We start from the raw sequence: 26,049 nt of genomic DNA on the forward strand, positions 1-26,049 counted from the left end.
GCAGTTCGGAGAACCGGAAAATACCACCTCTGGCTGGCCCCAGAGTGGGGTGGGAATGGAGATTTTGCAATATCCTTCCCCCAGGAGTACGGAGGGAATGGAGATTTTGCAGTATCCTTCCCCTGCCATGCCCACCAAGTCACACCCACCAAGTCACACCACACCCACCAAGCCACGCCCACAGAACTGGTAATAAAATAATTTGGATTTCACCACTGATCAGGATGGATATCTATCCTAAAGCCAACACAGACCACTAACAAGTGCAATCAATACTGCCTCAAAGCTACAAACAGAATGTGACTGAAAGAAATCCAGATTCCTCAAGGGGTCTTTGGAACTGCAAGTCTATGAGTTTCTCAACAAGCTTTCCTAAAAGGAGAAGATTGGAGACTGGGCAAAAAGTATCCAGTACTTTTGAATCTAGTACTAATTTCTTGAAGAGAGGATGAACCATCACTTCCTCCAGAGGAAGCAGAAATATTCTGTCCTTCAAAGAAGCATTCTCCATGACTTGAATTCAAATCCATGCCATCTAAAACATAGAGAAGCAGAACTCAAAACCCCATGTATCCTGTCCACTTTCTTAATACAATACTTAAATAAATTTGGTATTTTTATTGATTAGCATTTTTTAGAAGTTATATAAAAAGCGATTGAACTCAAACTGTCCTCATATTGCTACTAATATTAATTTGTAGTTTATTATATACAGGATATACCAAAAACAGACACTGTAGGACAATCACAGTATGTTTTCTTAAGGAAATATTTAGAGAAAAATAGCAAGCCATTAACATTTAAGGGAAATTACTTGATACAGTTTCTACAGGACCTGACTTTTGATACTTCTTCTATATTTATTTCTAACTGTCCGTTTCAAATATATCTACATCTAAGTACATGTGAAGTTATGAAGTTATGAATGCTGTTTATTAGAACTGTACCCCACCTTTCCTCGAGGTGGCTTTCATGGAAATGTCCCCTTAAATTTATCCCACAACAACTCTATGAGATAGGATGGGTTGGGAGTGACTGCTCCAATATAATCTAATGATTTGAGGAGGACTTAAATTTGGAACTCCCCAATCCAAGTCTACCGTCTTAATCATTAAACCACAGGGGACACGTATAAAAAAATGGAAAACACAAGTCCCATCCAACATGAGTCCATCATGGTATAAGAACTTGTTTTAGAAGATTTCAGCTTATCATGTCTAAAAATGCCAGAATAAAGACTTGTCTAAGACAACACAAGAGATTGATCTCAAAACACAGAGTGGTTCTCAGAACAAGACAGAGTTTACATGTTAACTAGATGAGGCATTTCAATAGAAAAGTTACAAGTCAGAACCCATCAAGCTATGATAGACATCTGCCTCAATTTGTCTGGAGCGCACACCTGGTCTGACCAACTAATTTTGAATTGGATACGTATGCATGGATATATGTGTGTGTGTGTGTGTGTGTGTGTGTGTGTGTGTAAAATATATAGTGAAACTATATTTAGTGAATTAGTGAAACTTTTAATTCAGAAAGTATGAACAATAGCAATTGTTCATTGTATTTGTTTGTTTCTATGTAACTTGAGTCACTGAATAAATAAGAATTAACAACTTTGGAAGTGTTATGAAGATTCTCTATGTGACAGTGCTATGGTAATACAGTCTGTCTCGCTTCTCCAAAATGACAGACGGTGTGTTATTATACAAATTGCTGTCTAACACGTCCTTGAAAAGAGAAGATGGAAAGAAAAAAGGCATGATCTTTTACAATCTAATTAACAAAATGGAACCTGTGCTAAGGTAAATTTGTCCAGCCAGTCTGTCCTGCTTCATCAGCTCTTACAGCAATCAGGTTTTCTTTCTTTGGGAGCTGAGACATGTATACATATGTCCATTTGCATAAAACCCATAACACAGCTGTCAGAAACAAGGTTAATATGGTAGACAAAATAAACTATACTGTGTTTTGGATTATGGAGAAGGAGGACTTTCTTCCTACAATATAACTCTCCTTGTTATAACATATCCCGCAGCATGGTCCAAGAGGCCTTCCTGAGTTAAGTCACAGTGAATCCAAATTTTAAAAGAGACACTGAGAAGCATACAACCATTTAAATCATCTTTTTCATTTCTACTTATGTATGATCTTAGCACTTTATATTTTTCTGCCTCCCTGGATTGCTCACAGGTAGTATGAGGCAGGGAAACTACCTGCTATAAAAAGGCACATAATGGTCTTGAAACACACACATTCTAATTTCTTTGACATTACTCCTTAGATACGTTTAGGCCTGTGGCCAAAAAAGGAAATCTTGTGTATAATGGGATAATAAATAACACAATAGGGCCAAAATAAAACAAAACATATTAGATTGGATGTTAACCCTAACCTTAACCCTAACCCACTCCTACACCCAAAGTAGCAAAATGGGACATATTTATTACGTAGAAATATTTTCCTTCCATATTCTCAGAGAAATAAGCCCCAATGTATTTAAAAGATTTGTCAGAGGTATGCTATGCATGAAGCTTTAATCCTTTCCTTAAGGAAAATAGTCATTCTGTATAGCATTACTATAGTAGGATCCATTACTTTTTCACATGTCATGCCAACATGAGCAGCACTTCCCAAGAGGAGTCTCGGGAGTGCACACTGATATCAGATAGAGTCGAGGAGCAGCAGGTGACTGGAAGAATGTGCTTCAAATAACAATTGCAATATTTTCTGACTTATTTGAACAAGGGGATACTGCATCAATGGGTTTTTCTTCCTTCACTCTGTGGCCAGTATTTCCTATGACCTTGGCCAAAGGTTAAGGAAGGAAAAAAAGAAGAGACACAGGAAAAGCACAATGGCCACTCCTTGCAGTTACCTGTATACTATTAAAACTTTTGTGTCTGTTTGATGCTTTGCAACCTTCAACTGGGAGAAATGCTGCCTTGCAGAGCAAATCTTTGCCAAAAAAGGTAACTCAAGGCACCTTATAGAATGCCGAGTCCCATTAGTCTTGAGGAAATGAAATGTGGGAGAAAATTTTTTTGCTACTTTAGTGCCAACTCCACTGCTATTGTTCAGTGCCTCAGGCAGCAGTGACATGATCCTCATTTTCACCATTCCATGGTAGCTTCCTATAAGTCAATAGGAAATCAGGAAGGAACTGATGTAATTGCTGATCTTCCTACACTCCCTGCCACCTTCTCACTGGCAAAGTCTTTGTCTTGAGGAAGCTTGCAGGAAGAAAGTCAATGGAGGGATGGTCTAATCAATGTGTTGGCAACCCACGGCTCCGGAGCCACATGTGGCTCTTTCACCCCTCTGCTGTTGCTCCCTGTCGCAACAGAGGGATGAAAGTGCTGTTGCCTTGTCATGGCCACCAACAAAGAGGGCTGGGAGAGAATGGCGGGGGTGGATCTTGCGGGGTGGGGGCCATCTCCCAAGCCTGACCTTCTTCCTCCGTTGTTGGCTGGGCCAAGAGAAAGAAGGTGGCGGTGTGGGGAAGATCTCCCCTCCATTGGCCAAGCACCAAGCACCGAGCACAAAAGCCCAGCATGGGGGGGGGGCTGGCCCAGCAGAAGCACCCCCATTGACAAGTTGGGACAGTGGAGAGGCCTGGCCCGGCTCTTGCAGCTGTCCCGCTATTCAGCACCTCCAACACAAGCTGCCACCTTTGAAATGTGCCACGCCTTTGAGGAAGCCGGGCAGCGATTGCTGGGGCTGTGCTTGCTGAGGACGGGGGCAGTGGAGGCATCAGGGCTCTCCCCCACTCCTTGACAAGCCGGGCCTGGAGTAGCATGGAGAGTTGCAGGCCGAGCACCAGAGGGTCAGAAGGTGTGCTCCGACATCGCCCCAACACATGTTTCCAGAGCATGCTCCTCTGTCCCGAACTGGGATCGAGTAGGGGGTAGGTGGAAAGGAGCAGGGAACTGGGAGCAGGGTAGGGGGGGCTTCTAGGAGGAAAAGACCAGCTGGCTTTCCTTTTGATGTGTGGCAGGGAAGACCCAATATCCCCTCCATGGCCTGCCCACTGCTCTTGCAGCGCCTTGCACAGCACAGTGAAGGTGAACTTCACAATGGGGGAGACTATATTTTCCAGCCACTTTGGACCGAATTGCAGGATGTGTATGCATGCCTGTGTGAGTGTGCAGCTGCTTGGGATGATGCTTGTTTTAAGTGTGTGTGGTGATCTAAGGCAGCAACTTCGTGGCACTGTGATGTAACAGCCTGACTCCTTTTGCAACCCAAGGTTTATTTTTGTATCTTTCCAGAGACAGATAGAATGTGGCCGAATTTCCTTACAGTTATTCCCTGGGTGTGTGGGTTGGAAAGTGGGGGTGGGGGATGGGGGAGAGGGAGGGAGGAAGAGAGAGGAAGAGAAAGAAAGAAAGAAAAGAGAGAGATAAAGAGGAAGAGATGGGAGAGACGAGAGGGAGATAGAGAAAGAGGTAAGAGAAAGATATGAGAGGGATAGGGAGAAAGAGAGACAAAGAGAGAGAAACAGAGAAAGACAGAGATACCTGTTTCCCATAGAAAAGAAAACATGGGGAGCCACAAAACCTGGGTAGGTATGGCTGGGGACATCATGTGACTGGGTGGGAGTGAGTGATGTTGAGTTGGCCATGCCCACCCAGGTTTTGTGGTTCCCGGTGTTTTGTTTTCTGTGGGAAACAGGTCCAAACACTCTTTGAGTGTTTAAGGTTGCAGACCCCTGGTTCTAGTCCATCCGCACTCAGTTCCCATAGCCTACTTGATACTTCTCTCACTCCAGCAGCCACTTACCTGCATACTGGGAAGTGAAGGGGAGGGGAGGAAGAGGAAAGAAGAGAGGGGAGGATGGGAGGGAGGGAGGAAAAAAGGAAGTTACAGGGAGGGAGGGAGGAAAATTTCTGATGTTCACTGCCAGCTTCCCACAGTAGGGAAGCCAACAGGAAGATTCATGGTCATTCTGTTTCCCTGTTTAGTAAAGAAATATCTCCAAAACAAACATGGGTCATGGGTTGTGTACTGCATTCTAAAAGAGAAAAAATTATGCGTGGCCAGTATGTCTTTGTTCAAGGAGGCAGTCATGCTTTATTGAAAAGGACCAACAGGACCTAAATGCTTAATTTTGCAAAACCCACAATGACTGGCTATGCATTGTTGACTACTGATCAACAATGGCAGTAGTTGCTTCCTGCATCCAATCTTGGGGCTCCATTGGGAAAACAAGATGTTGGTTGGCCCCTGGATCAACATGACTCCTAATTGTTTCCCTCTAGGAGCAATCCTTGCTCTCAGCAATAATGCTGAAATGAAGAAAATGTGGAATTACCAAAAGCAAATCTTGTGGGCCAAATTCAGCTTCCAGGCTCAAACGTCCAGGCTTAAAACTCTCGCTGCACATTTCTGTCCTTTGAACGTGTACATCTTAACAGTCTACTAGAAGAAGAAAAAAGGAAGCGCCTGAGGATAGGCAATTCTGCTTTAAACTGAGCTAGGGAATTCAATTATATTTCCAAGGTGCCCAGAGCCACCTTTTCTCAAGTCTCGATTCCAGCCCATCCCAGAAAAAGGCTGCGGAGCACAGTCCACAGTCAGGGAGCAAAGCTTCCTCACGTCCAAGCTCCGCTTCTAAAGCATGCGCCGAAGGTGGACCAGTCAGACCTAGCTCCGGTTCCTCGCCGCATTTTCCCGCCAAGGGCGAACGAGCCTCTCAGCACCTACCTCCTCCTTCCCTCTCCGAGAGAGAGAGAGAGAGAGAGAGAGAGACGTCCAGCACTCACCGCGGCATTGCGCGCGACTCCCCTTCCCCTCCCGCCCTCTCCCGCCTCCCCACGGGGAATCTTCCCAAGCTTTCGCCTTTATAATCCAGACAACCTGCACGCCGCGTCTTTCCTAACTCTGCCTCCCTCCCATTCCCCAGACAGCCAGGCAGCCAGCTCACCACCCACCCCTCCTCTCCAGGGGACGCCAGCGCGAAAGAAAGTCGCACCCCAGCGCCGCCTGACTGCGGTGGAGGAGTCAGCTCTACAGACGGTCGCTTGGGGGTGCGGTGTTCTTTTCTGGCCGGGCCGGCCAGCTTCTTGCTCGTTCGCTCGTCCGTCCGCTGCTCCCCTATAGTCTTTCCCTCGCTTTGCGGGCGGGCGTGCGCGCGTGCGGGGCAGGTTCCCGAAGCGGGCGCAAAAAAAAAAAAAAAAAGGAAAAAAAAAAAGAGAGAGAGAGAGAGGCGGCTGCTGCGGCGTCGTGGAATGTCCCTGCGCTCTCCGCCCTGCCTTCCGAAGTGGAGATGAGCCACAGCCAAGGCAAAGGACGCCTCTCTTAAAAGACTCCGGAGCCAGGATGATGGTGCACCTGCCGCAGCCTTTCCCTCTGGTTGTGGTGGCGCAGAGTTTCTTCCTCCCGCTCGTAAGTCCACTTTGCCCGGAGGCGACTCCCTGTTCTTCTTCCTCCCCTTTCCCCTCCTCGTTTCGGCACCATCTGCAGAGGCTGCGAAGCGCTGTGGCGTCCGGATTTTGCGGGTGGGGTGGGGAGAGGTCCGGATTTTGCGGTCGCCTCTTTTACCTTGCCGTTTGATGCGAGTTTATAGGCGTTCCGCGTTAAGTTTTGCTACCCGGTCTGGTTGAATATTAACGCGACGGCTTTGCCTTGAGAACGGGTCTCGCGGCTGTTCCCCGGCCCTTTCCTCTCGCCGCGAGGGAGCCGGGATCGCCCAATGGGGGGGAGGTTCGGCGGGGTGGCGGGAATCCGGGGCTGAAAACTTTCTTCGACGGCCACGGGAGAGCCGCTCGTTCCTGAGCCGGACTTGGGGGGGGGGGGCGTTCTCTGAATACCGCGGGCCTTTTCGGTTCGGGAACCGGGCGGTGCGCTTCCTGAGGCTGTGTGTTGAGGGGAAATAGGGGGCAGCCCTGGCTGCTTTTCCTCCGAGGGAAGCGCTGGGCTTTTGAAGGAGGCAAAACGGGGGTCCCTTCCGCGTTTTTCACTGGGAACCCCGGAGGAGCACCTGTGTTGTCTGACCTCTGAATATAGTCGGAGTTTGGGGTCTAACGGTTTAGAATGGAGGCGCATTCACGACGGAATTACTGTCACTGTGGCGGCAGGATTTAGAAACTTGGATAGGAACTTTTTATTTTTCAATTACCTCGATAAGTAATGGTTTCCCGGGCAGGAACGTGCGATTTTCTTTGGCCAATGCTTAGATTGATAAGAGTTAGTTTACTTCTTGAGTGAATGATCTGTAGTGACAAAATCTCTTTTCTGCACAGGAGGGCTCTGGAGTGATAGGCAAATCTAGGCATTTGGTGATTATGAAGGAGGATTTTGAAAAGTGTTCATATATACAAGCACTTTCTTATTGAAGAATCTTAAGAGCTAAAGACAACTGGATTTTTTAAAGTTCAGCCTAGAAAATGACTAATATAGATACTGTATTGTTTCCTTTGATATAAGACTTACTGTAAACTTGAACTAGTTCGATTTTAGTTAATTGTTTGGATATTAAAACATCCTTCTGTAATTGTTATTCATGCAAATGGGTGCAATGTGCATTTATAATGATGTGACTGAGTTTAATTGGCTTCAGTGCTTTTAGGAAGCAGCTTTGGGTGGAAGTAAATCATTTTTATACAGCCCAGTCAGGCTAAAGGGACAAGTAAACCAGATTGTAGTCTAAAATAAAGAGAAAAAAACTTTATAACTAAGGTATAGAGAGTCTTGAAGGTGGTTGTAGCATTGTATTTTAGAGAACAAATAAAAAAAAACTTCGGATGTTAAATATATGGCATAGAGTCAAAAGAAGAAAATAGCACTGAAATATCCCCTTTTTCCTAAAGAAAAGCATTAAAAAGTTGTATTGCAATTAAAACTTTTGCTTTAAAAAAAGTCAATGTCCCTTTTCAGGAAAATGTTAACTGCTTGCACGCAGCAGGATGCAAAGTTTTATTTTCATCCCAGCTGTATGCAACCTGAAATGGTATGTGTATGGGAGTTTGTGTTACTGTAGTCAATAATGGAATATGTAATAAACCTTGAAGGGATTAAATAGCCTTCTTAAGAGCTGATTCTAATATTACAGTAGGAGTTGATTGATTAGTTTTTGAAAAAGCTTATTTCAAATTCTAATCCCTTTCTAAGACTGTGCTGGTCTTGTAAGATTGTGGGTTTTTTTCTTTCTTTCGCTTTGGTGTTTTATCAGAGCAATGAAATGCAAAGCTGCAGCCTTGTGATAAGGCACATATTTTCTTTCACAGTGGTTTCCTTTAAAAAAAAATACCCAATAAAACCTGGGTAAATGCTTAGAATAGTTACCAGCTAAACATCACATAGTGGTTAAGGATATGAATGGGAAATAGTGAATGAAGCAGGAAAATGAAATTTCCCTGCAAAAAAATCCAGTGGATACATTAGGGACTGATTAAAATTTCCAGCGGGCATTGGTTTTATTTCACATATGATTGAAGCAGTAATATTTTACTGCTTTACATCCTTTCCCTTGTATATGAGTGGTACATTGAAGAATCAAGACATTTAAAATAGAGAAAATTGTCTTCAGATGGTACTATGTATAAGCTATTTATTAGAACTAGTTCATTTTTATGTTTAGGTAATTTGAATCTCACTGAGGAGCATCCTTTTCTTATGCATTTTACTTTAATCAGTTGTCATTCAATCCCATATGTGCATTAGGAATTAAGTTCTAATAAACTCTACATCTAGTCCCAAGTAAATGAATGTAGGATTATGTTGCTCTGTCCAACTCTACCATGAGTTAGCTGTAGTAAATATATTAGATATCTTTGAATATAGTGAAAATATTGTATTGTCAGATAAATAGCTTTGCATAGATTTTGGCAACTCTATTAAAAAAATGCACTAGGTTCCCCCCCCCAGATTTTTCAATGATTAAATGTCTTCCAAATATTGTCAGTATTCAAACATATTGTGAAAACTGGCAAATATAAACATAGAAAATAGCCTGCACATGCTAACCAGCATTACCCTAATGAAATAAATGCTATTTAAATAGTAAACTGAAATTTACTTTATAAATATGATTAAGACTTCTATCAGTAATCTTCATCAAGTGCAGAATTAAAAATAGAATGGTTAAATGTAGTATTTTATAGTCAGTAGAACAAATCACAATCCCATTTCATTTTGTGCATTCTATTTAAGTTTGCAATCCTGATTGCTGATTTAACATACCCTGATTTTTTTTACCACAATTAAGTGGCAGTCTTATCCCTTACTGAACATTAACCCTGTTAGTAATTAATTCTGAGGGAAACAGAAGAAACTTTTAAAGAAATTTATATCATATTATGTTATTGATGTGTCTAAAACACAGAGGCTGTATTTAAAGTAAATAGTAAAACGTGTGCTACAAATTGCATGGAAAAATAAAATTGTACATCTTGCATTTTTCCTCTATGCTGTGAATAGCCACCAAAAGATAATTTTTCATATAAATCGCCATTTGCTAACATGGTGGTCAATATACACCTAGCTATCACCTAAATAGTGACAGAAAGAGATTTGTCCAGAATTAATGTCAGTGACTGCTATTTTTTAAATCTAATATTAATAGTCATTACATTTCCTTTTGTAACAAAATATTCAGTGCCATGTTAATAACTAGAACACAGGAGCAAGACAATTGAAGTCACTATCTACAGGAAAATATCTTATAAAGGAGATTTTTATGACCCATTCTGCAGTTCTGTTGAAATTGAATCAAGCATGTTTATAATTTTCTTAAAAAACACATTATTTTCTTAGTATCTCATTTTCCTACTTATTGTATTTACAAATAAAAAAATATACAAGTGCATATCTCTGGAAAATTAATATTACAAAATGAACTTTAAATAAAGGTTTCTGTTTTAAAAAAATGGCAAGAACAACATTATATGCTACTTCTTGATTTTTCTGTTCAAAGTATATTTTGTTATAAAAATGAATATCAACACGGTTACAATGAATGCAGTTCATTATACTGTAAAGTCCACTAACATTTTAAAATCTTGTATATAATAAAGCTGTGAAAAAGAAACTTATATGTTCTTAAATATTCAGTTCATGGAATGGAACTGCTGATATCTCTATAAGATATAAACATAATTTGGAAATAAGTATTACTTTTCTTTGTTTTGAGTCTTTTCTATAATGGGAAGAAAGGGAGGCTTTGTAAACATTAATATAGTAAATATGCTACTTACTTCTCTCATTTATATTTTATTTGATATTTTGTAATTAAAAACTATTTGTGTTTCAGTTTTGATTTAAAAGGAGAAAGAAATGTGATGCCCAAGATTGATTTTAAAAAAAATATTGCTTTTCTTGTTGTAAATGTAGTTTAGGGTGCTTTATTATTCAGATATTTCTTATCCAAATATATGCATACATTCATGCAAGAAACACCATTTTATAAAAGGAAAATTAGATGTCTCACGTACAAAAGATTAGCCCAGTATTAACCAAGAACATTTTAAAATAGAATATGAAGAATGTGTTACCTAAATATGGACAAAATATTTAATTGTGTTATTAAGCACTTCTGAGGTGTTAATATTCTGAAGATATTGTGAAGAATTAGAAGGAAGTGTATTTAAAATAGAAATTGACAATTAGCATATATGACAATCCAAAACGCAGTTTTCTGTTCCTAGTCATTTCTCTTAGTCCGTTGCCATCTCTTCTTGTTCCTTGACTACACACAGTTCTTCTATGCTGTAATAATCTGCAATTATCCTCCCCAGTTATCACCAGATAGGAATGGCACTATTAATGTTTCCACAGTGCTAATGGAATCTGATATTTGTCTTATATGAAAGAGCTAAAATATTTCAACCATGACAAACAGGTTACCAAAAAAAGATGATTTCTAACATTTTCCCTTAGAAATCATAGAAGCTCTACCACCCATTCTTTTGGTCCCAGGTTTAGTCAAATCTCATTGTGCCAATGCTAAGTGAACACTGCTAACATCTTCATTTGTAGGCCTAAATTCTCCTCCTTAGTGGTTTAATGCCAGTAAGACAAATATGTAGATGTTTGTTAACCATATATTATTTACAATAAAAAAAGTCAACACTCTAAAAAAGAGAGATGGAAAGTGTAATTTTTATTACACTTGACAGTATTAAAAAGAAAACCTGACTACTAAAAGGGGGAAAAAATAGTACCATACAGAGAATCCTTGACAGAGATGATGGTAGAAGAACTCCCTACAAACTAGAATAAAGTCAGAAGTTGCATGAAAATATGATATACAGTGTCATTAGCTATCTGGAGGAATTCTCTAGGGTAGAAGAAGACTCTGATGAATCTTCCCTTTACCCACCAAATCAAGTCTTTCAGAAGAGAAATTATCAAACTGATATTTGCCAGCATCAGCAGCAACTACTGATCTATAGCTGGAAGCTACACATAGTAAAATCTGTAAATTACGGGTTAGTTAGGACTTGAAGCCCTTTTTCTTCTTGTCATGACTGGGAGCAACAAGTCATGTCTGGAGATGTCAGACAGCCTACAATGCTTTTTTTAAAAAAACAAAAATACTCCAGAATTATATGGGAAATTGGGATCGAGGAAATTGGAAGAAAAACACACTTTTCCTGCAACATAACTGGCATCCTCATGTAAACTGCTTTAGACAGTCTTTCTTCTGAAAAAGTGAAAAACTGCAAAGTGGTTAAAGATGTGGAAGTCCTATATGCGAGAAAGTATAAAACCACATAAAATAAGCTAAACACTAATTATTCATAGAATGTAAATCTTAGTCCCAACTCCTTAACCACCACCGATATTGCCTCCCTATGGCACATCAATGATTTCAACTTGAAAGACAGGAAGATTATATGGAAAAGAAATGAAAGAAAGAAAATCAGACTTGTGAGTTTTTTTGTTTGTTTTTGGTCAAACTAAGAAAAAAGAGAAGGATCTAACAGAGCTATATGAGGTAGCCTTGTCTTCATTGCAATTGATGAATACAAGTAGTCCTCAACTTACAACTGCAATTGAGCCCAAAATTTATGTTGCTAAATGAGAAATTTGTTCAGTGCCCCATTTTAAGACTTTTCTTGCCACGTTTGTTAAGTGAATCGCTGCAATTGTTAAATTAGTAACACAGTTCTTAAGTGAATCTGATTTCCCATTGACTTTGCTTGTCAGAAGGTTGTGAAAGGGGGATCACATGACCCTAGGACACTGCCACCGTGCATAAATATGAGTCAGTTGTCAAGCATCCAAATGCAAATCACATGACCATGGGGATGCGGCAGCAGTCATAAGTGTGAAAAATGGTCATAAATCACTTTTTTCAGTGGCGTAAATTTGAAGGGTCACTAAGTGAATGAGGACTACCTATATATTGTACGTAGGGAACTGTAAATTTGATTATGAGTAGAAGCCTAAAATGCATGTCTGACTTGTGCAGTACTGTGTGAAACTAGAAATTTGTACTGTGGTGATAATTGCATGTTGAGCTCCAGTGAGTGATGATAAAGAATTAGGGACAAATGATGGTGGTTTTTTTTTAGGAGATAGGGATATTGCATGATTTTGCATGAGTGCAGCCTAGGGGGAAAACTTTATTAAATAACAAGAATGGATGGGTAGGGATGAATTCAGAGAATACAGAAAAAATCATTGAATTATTTGATGACCCAAGAATGAAAGAAAATGATGGTTGGTGATTATTTTAGGAAAAAGGTTCAAATCTTTCTTTAATACAAATATTAAATAAATGGATGTAAAAGCATAATTAAGTTATTTATGGTGAAAAACCAAGTTACAGTATTTAAACCGAATCTAAATACTGTAACTCCGTTTTTCACCATAAATAATTTAATCAAGTTAAGAGAGGGAGGAAAGAAAAACAAATACTAAAGAGACTCCAGAAGATTGAATGGAATTAAAAATAAGAAAGATGAAAAGATCTGGGATGAAACTGAAGTGAGGAAGTAATGAAAGGACAGTTTTAGAGATTTGTATGGGAATTTTAACAATGTGTCAAAAGTGGAACTGAAACAAATGCTACAAAGGTTAGTGCTAAAATTAATAAAAAATAAAGTAATGCTAGGGAATACTTAAAAATGGTAATGGTGTGGATGGAGACACTGTAACTAGAGAAATGTTTTAAAATAGATGTAAATTTATGGAAAATAATGTCACATGTTTGTTTATAACTTTTGGGGTTTGTTGTACCCACTCAGACTCACTATTGTGAGATAGGCAGTCATATGAATTACGTCAGTAAATAAATAAATCTATATAGAGTACATTTCTTCATGACAATTAGAAAAATGCCATATTGACCTCTTATATAAGATAAAAAGTAATAAAAATGCAAAATGTGTATGGGGATTAGTTTGTTAAATGTGCTTGAGAGGTGTTTGACATAATGCTGACTGAAATTGTACAAGAAATTATAGTGAACAATATTTGCTAAATGTAGTGTGACTTTATGTCAAGTAGGAGATATGTTGAGCTGAGTTTTTGCTGGTCAGCAGATCATTGAATGAATAAGTGGAAAACTGTTTTCTGTATGTTTGTTCGTTTAGAGAAGTTCATGATAAAACATGCGATAAAATAAATAAGCTTGGAGTATGTAATATTTTTCATATAGTTGAAAGTTAGTTGCTGAATATGATAAGCAGCTATGATGGAAATTGGGAATGCATAAAAATGGAATGCTTAGCAAAAAGTTCAGCACTCTGCAGTAAAATATGTGGTATCATTGTTTATTCCTTGACTTATGGTACTCCTCGACTTATGAGCAACCATTAGAAGTTACAATGACGCTGTAAAAATGGACTTTCCAACTGTGCTCAAAGTTATTTACATTGCAGTGTCCTCATATGGTCATGTGATCAAAATTGAGGTGCTTGGCAGCCCTTTTACAATTGCAACCACAGAGGTGCTACAAATCCCCCTCTTGAAATCACTTGAATGAAGCCAATTTTCTATTGCTAGAATGTTGCCTATTGATCAGGGATTTAGGGGTTCCAGGACTTCTTTTTTGTTAATTAACAGGCTCTACAGCCTGTGTGGGCTCCACAGTGAGGCCTTAGCCCAAAGACGACATAGTAAGATCCAATTGAGTCTAATTCTTTTATTTGCTTACACCTGATAGAATCTTGCCAGACTAAAGCTATAACTTTTAAACTTAATGTGTGGCTATCATGAATCTTTTCCTCCCTCTTCCATCCAGTTCAGGACTGGGCATTCTCTTGTTGTGTTCAGAATGTGCTGTCTCCTCTCTGAGAAACTACAGTGCTACTGCCAACATCCTCCCCCCTCCTCAAAATCAGAATCAGAATAGAGCTGGAAGGGACCTTGAAGGTCTTCTAGTCCGACCCCCTGCCGATCAGCTAGGAGAGGCCAGAACGAGGGGTAGCACCAATGAGAATTCTCCCTGCTTGAGCATCATTGGTCTCCGGGCAGAGTACTTTGGGACTTCACCTGAAGGAGGAGAGATATTTCTGTGGAGAAAGAGAAGCAGAGAAAGTGGGAGGGGGGATTTTGGCCTAAATAACCAACTTAGGCTTCTTCTCTGTGCGAAACTCTCTCCTCCAGTGGGTGAAGTCAAGGGAGACTCTGCCCGGAGACCGATGATGCTGCAGAAGGGACAATTCCCATTGTTCCTCCTTCTTTCTGGACACTCGAAGTTCAAAGAAGCCCCATTCCCGGCTCACAGACCAGCTCTTCCAGTTTCCGGCACTTCTGCACGCACAAAGGTCAGCTGATCATCACATGCACATGCGCACCAGAAACCCAGAAAAGGAACTGGCAAAGCTGTGCGTGCCAGGCGACACGGCTTCGTGTACCACTTCAGGCATGTGTGCCATAGATTCGCCATCATGGTCCTATACCATTTCAGACAAGTGACTGTCCAGTATCTTCTTAAAAACCTCCAGTGATGAAGCACCCACAACTTCTGAAGGCAAGCTGTTCCACTGGGTAATTGCCTTCACTGTTAGGATGTTTCTCCTTAATTCCTCTTTCAGCTGCACATTCCATCACGGTATTCCATCAGTGCATCTGTCCTTTTCCATCTTCCACAAAAAGTTACTACTGAGAGAATTCTCCTACAGTCTTTCTTTTAAAAAAATTACTTAAAAAAAAAACAAATTATTCCACTGTGCGTAGGAGTTAAACACTGAAACTGCAAAATATTTCTCTTGCAAAACTTCATATGGGGCCAGGTTACTTGTGGGATCATCCCTTTCCACCTATATCTACTCATCCTATTTTCAGAGGAGAGGTATCTTCTGGGTCCCATCTATTAAGGATTCCCATTTGGCAGGACCCAGGAAGAGCGTATTTTCTGTCATGACACTAGCCCTCTGGAAAGCTTCATTCCTACAGAAATCAAACTTACCCCAACTTTTCCATAAAGTCTTAAAACCTGGTTGTGTTACTGCACATGAGCCCAGAATGTGTAATTGAGCTCATAACCTGATAATATTAACTGCTGATAGGGTTTTTTTTTATCTTGGCTGCTATATATGTTGTTATTTTGTTGTAAAGATTTTATCTTGATTTTATTTATTACCCTGTTTCCCCGAAAATAAGACATCCCCTGATAATAAGCCCAATTGGGCTTTTGAGCGCATGCACTAAAATAAGCCTCCCCCTGAAAATAAGCCCTCCTCGAAAATATTTAAACGCAGAGCTGGAAATCAGGTAAGACGGCACAAGAAGCCCCATCTTGCTCCACGTGCCCCAAAATAATAAGACCTCCCCGAAAATAAGGCCAAGCGCTTATTTCAGGGTTCAAAAAAATATAAGACAGGGTCTTATTTTCGGGAAAACACAATATTAGCCACCCAGAGTCATACATTTGGGATAAAAAAGTTGTAGAAATGAATGAACAAGTGAATGATGGTGATACAATGACACAATGGTGTATCATAGATATTGTTATCCATGCAACAATAAATGGGAATTGCATTAACTCTACTCATAAATAATGGGTATTGTATATTGTACTTTTCTCTTAGCCGTTCCCTCTAAGTTTTTGTTATTTAGGACAACCTTTAATGCAGCAGATGGAAGTACTTTTTCCAGTTTTGACAACCTTGTGCCTATTCAAGCAGAGGAGTCACACTTGAGGGAATGTTGCCTCCCTATAAAACAGAATGCAATTACTTTTAAGTATTTTAACATTCCAAAGTTGCCAGCTGTAAACTTCAAAAAGAGTCCTGTTCTGCAACCATAAACCAACTTACTCAAAATATTTGATATAGAATTTGGCAATTTCTGCCCCAGACCTTTTTCTTTTAATATTGAACAGTATAAAGTTTTTTTTTAATTATTTTTTTAAATTTGTGTATTGTATAAGTTTGTGTATTGTATAATAAAGAAGTAGGGATCAAAATGAGAATGAAATTTAGCTACTTTTTTTCTATTTTTAAATTTAAAATTTCTGAAATACTCTATACTGCAATTAGAAAATACTTATTCGGTGACCCATGAATGGACAGTTATTTAAATACTAAATGTTTGGTATAGTGGTTAAGGCACTATGCTAGAACCTGGGAGGCTTAGCTGGATGACCTTGTGCCAGTCACCCTCTCTCAGACTTAAAAAATAAGGCAATGGCAACCACTTCCAAAACTCTTGTCAAAAAAGAAAACCTGAAGGGATATGCCCAGACAGCCACCTGGAGTCAACACTCTTGAAGGCATACACACACACTATATAAAAGCAGTCTTAGAGCTAGTACATGTAATTGCTACTCTTTATGAGAAAGCTATTGTGTACTTGTGTGGTTTCTTTATTCCAATTAGAAGCTTAATTGCACTATATCATTGATGGCTAACCTTTTTGCCATCATGTGCCAGGAAGGGGGGGGCGGGGGAAGTTTGTGCGTGTGCCCACACCCATAATTCTATGCGCCCTGCACATGCATGTGCAAACCCCCCCTCCCCCCCCCCACTCCTGGCATGTGATGGCCCGGTAGGCCCATTTTTCTTTCTCACCTGGCTCCAGATCCTCTCTATGCATCTGGGGAGGGCAAAAACAGCCTTCCCCACCCCCTCGGAGGTTCTCCAGAGGCCCAAAATGGCCCATTTTCCAACTCTCAGTTGGACAGGAAGTGGCTTTTTTTGCTGTCCCCAGCCTCCAGAGACTCCTAGAGACACTAACTCTTCTCCACCACCACCCCAGGCCCTCCGGAGGCAGGAAACAGCCTGTTTCCCTACTTCTGGTGGACCCAGAAGTCTCAAAAAGGAGCTGAGCTGGCGTGCCAGGCGACATGGCTCTATGTGCCACCTGTGGCACACGTGCCATAGGTTCGCCATCATGGGACTATATAGAAGTCCAGAACAAGACTTAATAACAACAATTACAAGAATAATGATAATATGGCAACAGTGAGATTGAGTATTATAACCCACAATATATGTTATATTGCATATCCCTAAACAGTTGTGAATTCTGCCTCAGAATTCTAGTCATACTAAAACAATGTATTTGGGAACTACTAGTTTGCAGTAAGTGAAATCGAAATATAGGGCTAGAAATTAAAAAAAATACTAAAAATAGGCCCAAAAGTGTGCAGATTAGTGGATAAGGAATAAAAAAAATATTTATTTCCTTAGGGAAAAATGATTTGTAAAAGAAATGATAATCATCCGTTCCTAGTTTCATTAATGGCTAGCTCAAATTCTGCAGAGTGTTGTACTACTGATTGACTAATCAGTTTGGTTCTCCAGAGGTTTGGTTTATAAAATCATCAGTAGAAAATTGATAAATGTAAGAAGGCCTAGAGAGAATGGGAAAGGAGGAAAGGAGCTGGTGTAGTTAATTACTTCATGTCTTTTTGTAGAAACAATCCATTAATATGTGAATTGAGAAAAGAAGGGGACTTTTAATATTGAGGTAGAGTCATCAGACACATCTGCAAATATTATTAGCCCAAAGAGCAAAGATGTTGCAAATTATACAGAACTCATTTTGTCAATTGCATAACTGGTATTTTACAGTATCTGCTGATGTCTCCCATATATTCTAATAGTACAGTATAAAGAAGAGAATTTATCTAAGTGGATACTTTCAATCTACAAAATACTAAATTTATATACTGTTTAATCTACCTGGATATCCTCCATTTTTAACTAAATGTGATAACCAAATAGCACAAACTGAGTATATGAAGATTTGAAAAAGAATTTTAACATTACACTAGATTGTCAATCCAGAATCAAAGATTCCTTAGGCTAAGGCAAATTCAAAATCATGGCAGCTATCAGTAAAATGTTGTAGTCAAATTCTTTTATAAATGTTCTGGTGGCCTTTGGAAATCTGTTACGATTTAATTGTCCCACAGAACTATTGAGTACAGTTGTTTCCCTGTGTATAATATATAATATAATAGACCATCTTATTATAATTTTTATAATAAGCAAGTTTCTACTACAAATACAGCAAAGCATCATTTTCCAAATCAGTCCCTTGGTCTATCATTTGTTTTTTCACATTCTATATTTTCTCTATTTTATCAGATAAATTTTGTTTGTCATTCCTTCATTAACATATTTTAGAAATAATCTACCCCTAGAAACAAACATCGATGCTGGCAGTGTAAATAACTAACTTCTGGCTCCATTCTTCAAAGATTTTGTGTAATATTTCTCATGTTACAACATTTGTATCATTATATAAATCCCAGTATAAATCCCATCAGGTTTTGTATGCTTTTTTCCTTAAATTTTTTTTGTTCCCCTCTACAGTCCAATTTCTAAAATCATTTTTTTTTCTTATGACTTGCTATTATCAGGATAACCAAAATAAGTCTTATCTCCTATGAAAAACTTTATTTTTTTTTATAGTTGATTCCAAAAGCATATTGTAAAAGTCAATATTTGAAATTTATCTGGACCCTTAATTCTTTTTATAACTTTCATGGAACAGAATCTTATTTAGTTTTTTGCTGTTTATTCTTTAAATTCATAAACTTGTAATTACTTTTTCTTTTGTTCAGGATTAAAGATAAACTTACTCAATAAAGACTTCTCAAACTTTTAATTCCAAAGTTCTCTAATAGCTTTAGAATAGCTAATGTGCAATTTCCAAATGTGATTATAAGGTAAGGTTTGTGAATGTAGTGTATTTTAAAGTCTCTCCCACAGTTGCAAGCAAGGTAGCTGATCTCACCTTCTACCACTAAAATCCACTGTAATGTTATGTAAGACTATAGTATGTGATAAGAGGAAGAGAGCCTACGGAGTTGCTAGAGCTGCTTAGGAAACGCTCAGACAAGAGATGTGGAACTCCAGTGGCTTAACAGTCAGAGGAAGAAACTTAGTCCCTCAGGCAGGAGGTTTGTGCCTTCAAACTTGCAAGGTACTATTACTGTAATCTTACAGTAAAGTAGAATTAAGTCATCTGGATGTGCTTCTTATCTGGTTTACCTGAGAGTGCTGACATCAATCTTGCAAATCTAAATGTACAACTCTCCCACCATCACTTTTAACTGTTTGATCCATCAGAGCGAGTTGCTCCAAAGTTTATTCCTCTGACCATTAAGCTACTGGGAACTCCTCCTTTCTTGTCTGATTATTTCCTAGGCAGCATCTCTTCCTCTCCTCCCTCAAGATCATCCCCACATACTACCGGTATTACACTTCAGAAAACCACTGCTTCAGTCTCTTTTTGAGGAGCTGCTGTCTGCAACATATGTGGATGATCTCCTGTCCTCTCCTTATCTGGAAAGGTTCCTTGGTCTTTGCCACAGTTGTCTACTCCACCATACCTCCCCCTGAAGTCACAATACCCTGTATTAGTAAGAAAACAGCACAGAGTCAATTCTTCACATAGGTCCACTAACTCTGAGCCAAAAGTACATTGAGGAAGCTATGCTAAAAAACCTAAGTAACTGAAAGTACACTAAAAGTAAGAAGTAGCTTGGAAAGAACAGAAATTAAAGTAATTTAGGGAGAAGAGAAAAATAAATCTAGTTTAAGTCAAAAATGTTCACTGTAGTATTCTCTACCCTTACAAATTATATCCATACATCTTGCTTCTACCACTTCATTCTTTTACATTACTCTTGGAGGATCCCATCAACTCCATCCAACCATGACTTCCTTACACCTTTGTATTCAATCCACATTCATTTCTCACCCATTCATTCTGACTTTTTTCTTATTTTACCAGACATATTTTAGTACATTACAACTGCATTCAACTTTTCTGTTTCTCCTGACATACCAAACTCTCACTTTAATGGGCAGAAGTATATTATTATATTCAGCTGTGCATATCTTAACCTTTTCCTTCTATCTTTTGTAAACATTTCACCAAAATTCACAAATATATTTGTTAGAATGTTTGCTATATAAAATATAAATTTCAATTGATCACTCCATTTACCTTGTCAGACACAGAAACCTTGGCATTTGATGCATTAATTTTCTGAATCATATTTCCCGTTGCATCTGGCAATATATTAGCTGCTTAAAATCATTTGGGTACTCAGCACCATCTTAGAATTAGTACATTTACTTTATTGTGGCTGAAACAGTATAAATCTACGTGTTAGCTCATTTAAATAAATCAAATTATTTTGAACAGGGTGGATTTGATTTAAATCGAGTTGATTTAAATCACAATTTAAATCATGATTTAAATCACTAGTAAAAAGGCTTGATTTAAATCAACTCAATTTAAATCATAATTTTTAAAGAGCAACTGTCATCTCTGCTACTCCTTTGACCCACTGTTAACTCACCGATAGTCCCAATGTTGCAGAATATGCAGCCTCATGCTACATAACTAAGCTCCATTTCATGCTGAATAAACTAAATTATTTATGTATCTTAAATAGAAAACTATCTTATGATAGATTTTTACCCCAAAAGTTTTTTATTAAAATAAATTCGATAAAAATCAAAAAAATCCGATTTAAATAAAAAAAAATCCGATTTAAATAAAAAAAATCTGATTTTTTTGATTTTTTTTAAAAAAAAATCATTGATTTTTATCCACCCTGATTTTGAAGATATATCATAAATTTATTAAGCATTCAAACCATTACAATGTTCTGTGGGCCCCTAGAAAAATATTGGCAGCTTGCTGAGCAGCCCTGAACAAAAGCAGAATTACAGTTTATTTTATTTGTTTATTAAATTTATATGTGTCCATCTCACTCCAAAAAGCAACTCTAGGTAGCTTACAATTAAAATTATAAATATACAAAATATTAAATAGATTATATACTTTTGTTCTACTATGCTACAAAAACAAGACAAAGAAAATGACAAACGTAGTGTAAATTACAACATCAACTTGCAATGTTTTGATAAATCCATCTAGCTGACTTATTTATTTATTTATTTTTTCCTATCAGCGCCACATGGCAGTTATGCTATCTTTGAGATATGTTTAGTAAATATAAAACATGAGATTTGCTGCCCCATTGGTTCCTGTCTGGTTTTGCCCCGTTGCCATTCAGAGTTAATTCAGTTTGTTATGCATATTTTATTATAAGGGCACTTTAAGTGGTTCACTTGTATGGCGGGCATTATGTTATAGGATTGGTAGGGAGGGATGGGTGGCTCAGTGACTAAGATGCTGAGCTTGTCAATCGAAAGGTCGACAGTTCAGTGGTTCGAATCTCTAGTGACGCGTAACGGGGTGAGCTCCCGTTACTTGTCCCAGTTTCTGCCAATTTAGCACTTTGAAAGCACGTAAAAGATGCAAGTAGAAAAAATAGGGACTTTGGTGGGAAGATAACAGTGTTCTGTGCGCCTTTGGCATTTAGTCATGCCGGCCACATGACCACGGAGACATGTTTGGACAGTGCTGGCTCTTTGGCTTTGAAATGGAGATGAGCACTGCCCCCTAGAGTCAGGAACTAGCACATACGTGCAAGGGGAACCTTTACCTTTACCTTTAGTGATGTGTATGGAGGGTTACCCATAAAGACATTAAATAAAAGTACATCAAATTCCTTGTTCATTATGGAAACAGTTGCTATATAGTCCATCGATTCTTTGTGTTTATTACTTACTGGTGTTTTTCATTAATAGTAACCAACCTTGCACTCCATAATACAAAAAGTTTCATAAAATTCAAGTTTATTTACGTTATCATATACTTTCTCTAAATTAACATACGCTACTATTTTTTTTCTCATGCATTTTTCAGTGGCATGCTGAAGTGCAAATTATACATCTACGTGTTCCAGCTCAAGGCAGTGCCGCTGGATTTACCAAATTTTGTGCAATGTCTTTTTTTTTACACCCTTTCAATTTCTCAAACTCCTCAGGCACATTTAACAAACCTTCATGTGGATTTTCTGTTCACTTCTGTGGGGGTTTTTTTTTTCTTTTACTTTCTGTAAGGACATAATTATGGTATTCTTCCAATTGCCATGGACAGATGCACTCTTTGCATACACATTAAGCAAAACATGCACCCATGTTTTTAAGATTTTCCAGTTATATCACTTCCATCTGCAGCCATTTTTTAAAACTATACTACTCCTATTTCCTTGCAAAACTCCAAAATACCCTTCAAAGAGCCCTTCAGTTCAGTTGTAACCCAAATTGTTGAACCCTTTTTTTCTTAATTCCAGTCATGGTTTCAGGCACCATATTTAGATCTATTCACATATATCTTTGCTTGTCAACTTTATATCTGTTTTTCCAAAATTCAGTTTTTATTAAATAATGGTATATTCTACATTCAGAACCTTTCATTGCCCTTTATTGTTCACCATTTTTCATTTTAAGCAATAAACTCAGTCATGCTTTTATCTGCAATCTTTTACTATGTGCATTCATGGATAGATTTATTCTTAAACTACATACTTGAAATAGATCTTTTTATAAGAAGATACTTGCCAAATAAGCAGTATTCTCCTTCATTCCTTCAAGTACCTTTTCTATACTCCTTCATCTTATTTCCTCCCATCCATTCATGTCACTTGGTAGAATAATTTTTTTCCATGGATTTTCTTTATTCAGAACATTGGACATTTTTTTTTCAGAAGAACTACTTAATTCATTAATTAGCCCCATTGCCATTTATCAGTAAATTAGAAATTTCTATTTTCAGTAACAGTCTAGATTATGGGTATTCAACTCTTTGGCTTGCCTGGGCTGCATTGAGTGAAGAGGAATTATCTTGGACTGCATATAAAATATATAATATAATATATAGAGTGTGTGTGTGTATATAGAACATTAAACGTTTACAATCTTATGTTTACTAGCTGCCCAGGGCCACATGGGACCCATAGTCTGTGGGTTGGGCACACCTGCCCTGGATGATACTGTCAGAGTTTGTTGCAGCAATCAAATCCAGAAAGCACACACAGGTAACTGATTCAGCAGGATTCATTAACTTCTCTTTATATATAATAGAACACATGACAATAAATATACAATACCAATGTCTTCCAACATGGTAGAGAGTACAAGCAAACACAGGCAGAGGAGAGAACAGGTTTCAGTTCAGAGAGCAGACTAGTTTCAGTTTCAGTTCTCAGCACAGCACTCGGAGCTAAGCACAGCTAAGCCACACCCAGGCTCCTTGCTGTCTCAGCTCCCATTGGCTGACCTTATTACTAAGTCCTATTCATTGGCTGACCTTGATAAGTTTGCGCATGTCCAAGATGGCGGTGCCTGCCTGAACCACGTCTTGAGGATGGTGGCCTATTCGCCTTGTTGGTCCTTTGAGGGGTTGATTTGACAGTCTACGACACCGGGCCCAGCTAGGGGAGCTCTTTGCCAGCCGGTTGGGGGCTTTGCCCCCCCAGGACATTGCAGCTGGACGAGGATTGCGGCGGTGTCGGTGTCAGTGAGGTTTAGTATGGCAGATGGCAGATCACTTCGTTTTGCATCAGCTGGGTGGCGGCGGCGTTTTTGAGTCGGAGGCTTTTGGAGGCTGGAGCGGCAGCAGTGAACAGGTCCGCTGGGGCCGTTTGCAACTCGGCGATGCCTCTAGACCTGGGGGATTCTCCTGGTTGCCTTGGGGACTGCCAGATTCCCTGGTGAGCTTTGGGATGCTGCCAGAACTTTTTGTCTGACAGTGATAGTGGCAACGGCGGTTTCGGCTGCGGTTGTAATGGCGGCCGTCTGACGATGGCGAGGAGGAGAGTGCCCGCAGTTAGCCCTACTGATGTGGTCGATGGGATCAACGTGGCAGACAAACATCTACTGTCCGGGATTGGCTGGGATCTGCATGAGGGCTGCCCAGTTGATGGGTCAGTTCCTCGCAGACTTTGGGAGGCCCCTGTTTGGATTTTGTGGGCTGGGGGTTGGAGAACATCTCCCCCACCTATTTTCCATCGTTTCCCCTTCCTCTATCTCGGACTGGCTGCCGCTTTTACTGATTTACTGACACCGAGACCTGGCTTATTTCCATCTGAGCCCTTCCCCCTAGCCATTTGTCAAATTGTCAAGTACATTGGGATGCCATGTGAGCCGGTGTAATTCTTCCATCTCACCAGCAGAGGGGACTGACCATCAGACCAACCACCTTGAGAGGGTGGTTTGGCTTTGAGCCCCTCAGGCTGAGTCGTTATGGTATTTGCTCACTATTTGCATTTTGCCATCAGACCAACCACCGTGAGAAGGTGGTTGGATTGTATCCCCCTTGAACTGTGTCGACTTGGCAATAGATTTTGCCCACTGTTGTGAGGGGACAGTGGTCTTGGACCTTGGATTTTCGATGCTCCCATCTTATTTGCTCTCCCCTGGACCTTTTATCTTCCATCTGGACCCTTGGGACATGGTCACTTTATCCTCTTGTGGCAAGATGTATTCAGCAGCTGAGCTTCTTGTTCTGCGAGACTCCCCCCTCTCGCAGGATTGGCCCTCCACTCTATCGAGTGGAGGGCCAATCAAAACCCCTTGATGACGGGTTTTGGAACCCCGAGAGGTGGCATGTGGCGAAGAGGCGGCTGAGGGTTTTTTTAAAATTGTCACTAGCTAATCTTTTAAGGGTTTTTTTTTGGGGGGGTTGTTTGGTGAAGGAGAGGGAGGGTGATTTGTTAGGGAGGGGCAGGCCCAGCACAGGGTCGTGTTAGGGGAGGTGCGGAGTGGGGAGAGGAGGGGGTTAGTGTTGGTATGGAGGAAAGCAATTCCAACAGGACTGTCAGTGGGAGGGGCAGATATGATGGGAGCAGGGGGCCACATCGTGTTGTGGGGGCACATGCCTGCTGTCTCCAAGCAGTGACATGCTCCGGCCCCCAATGCTCACCTTGTTCCCTGGGTTGTCCAGAGTCTCAGAGCCCCGGTCTTAGGCTGGTGCTGTGCAATGCCAGGTCCGTGGTCAACAAAGCCCCACTCATCTGTGAGCTGATTCAGGAAAGGGAGCGGACCTGGCAGGTATTACAGAGACCTGGTTGGGCCAGGAGGGGGGGTCCCCCTCATTGAGATGTGCCCACCAGGTTTCTGCGCATTTCATCAGCCAAGGGCCCAGAGTAGGGGTGGGGGAGTGGCGGTTATTGTAAAGGAAGGCCTCGATCCTAGGGAGGCCACTGTACTTCAGATAGCCGGATGTGAGTCTCTCCTTGTGAAGTGAGGCCATGGGATGCAGTTGGGCTTGCTGATTGCGTACCTGGCTCCCTGCTGCATGGTAGCGGCCCTGCCCGAGCTCCTCAACGTCATAGCCGGGGTGGCAGTTGATACCCCCAGGCTTTTGGTCATGGGGGATTTCAACCTGCCGTCCATCGGTGAAACGTCGGAGGTGGCTCGGGAGTTCATGGCTTCCATGACAACCATGGACCTGACCCAGTTAATTCATGGCTCTACTCACACAGGAGGACACACTTTGGACTTGGTTTTTGTCTCTGGTCAGTGGTTGAATGGTCTAGATACAGGGGATATAGTCATCGGACCCTTGTCATAGTCAGACCATTCTCTCCTTAGACTTATTTCCTGACCGCTAGACCCCGCCACAGGGAGGCGGAACTGACTAGGTGGTTCCGCCCCAGGCGCCTGATGGATCCTGATAGATTCCAAATGGAGCTTGGGCCATTCCCTGAGACTCTGGCTCACGACTCGACTGAAGACCTGGTGGCCGCCTGGGATAGGGTGGCCGCTGGTGCTTTAG

At 40.2% G+C, this 26,049-nt stretch overlaps 1 protein-coding gene across 1 annotated transcript in view; it reads left to right on the top strand.

The window, feature by feature from the left end:
• The first annotated feature begins 5,950 nt into the window (after positions 1-5,950).
• Positions 5,951-26,049, top strand: part of NXPH2 (neurexophilin 2) — a 50,400-nt gene continuing 30,301 nt past the window's right edge. Inside the window, exon 1 of the mRNA XM_070957017.1 lies at positions 5,951-6,387. Within this exon, the coding sequence (XP_070813118.1) occupies positions 6,322-6,387 (66 nt within the window). The 5' untranslated portion in view covers positions 5,951-6,321. The remainder of the gene's footprint in view (positions 6,388-26,049) is intronic.

Source organism: Pituophis catenifer, unplaced genomic scaffold, assembly GCF_029215685.1.
Source record: "Pituophis catenifer annectens isolate HBS135680 unplaced genomic scaffold, rPitCat1.0.hap2 SCAF_1, whole genome shotgun sequence".
Taxonomy (NCBI): domain Eukaryota; kingdom Metazoa; phylum Chordata; class Lepidosauria; order Squamata; family Colubridae; genus Pituophis; species Pituophis catenifer.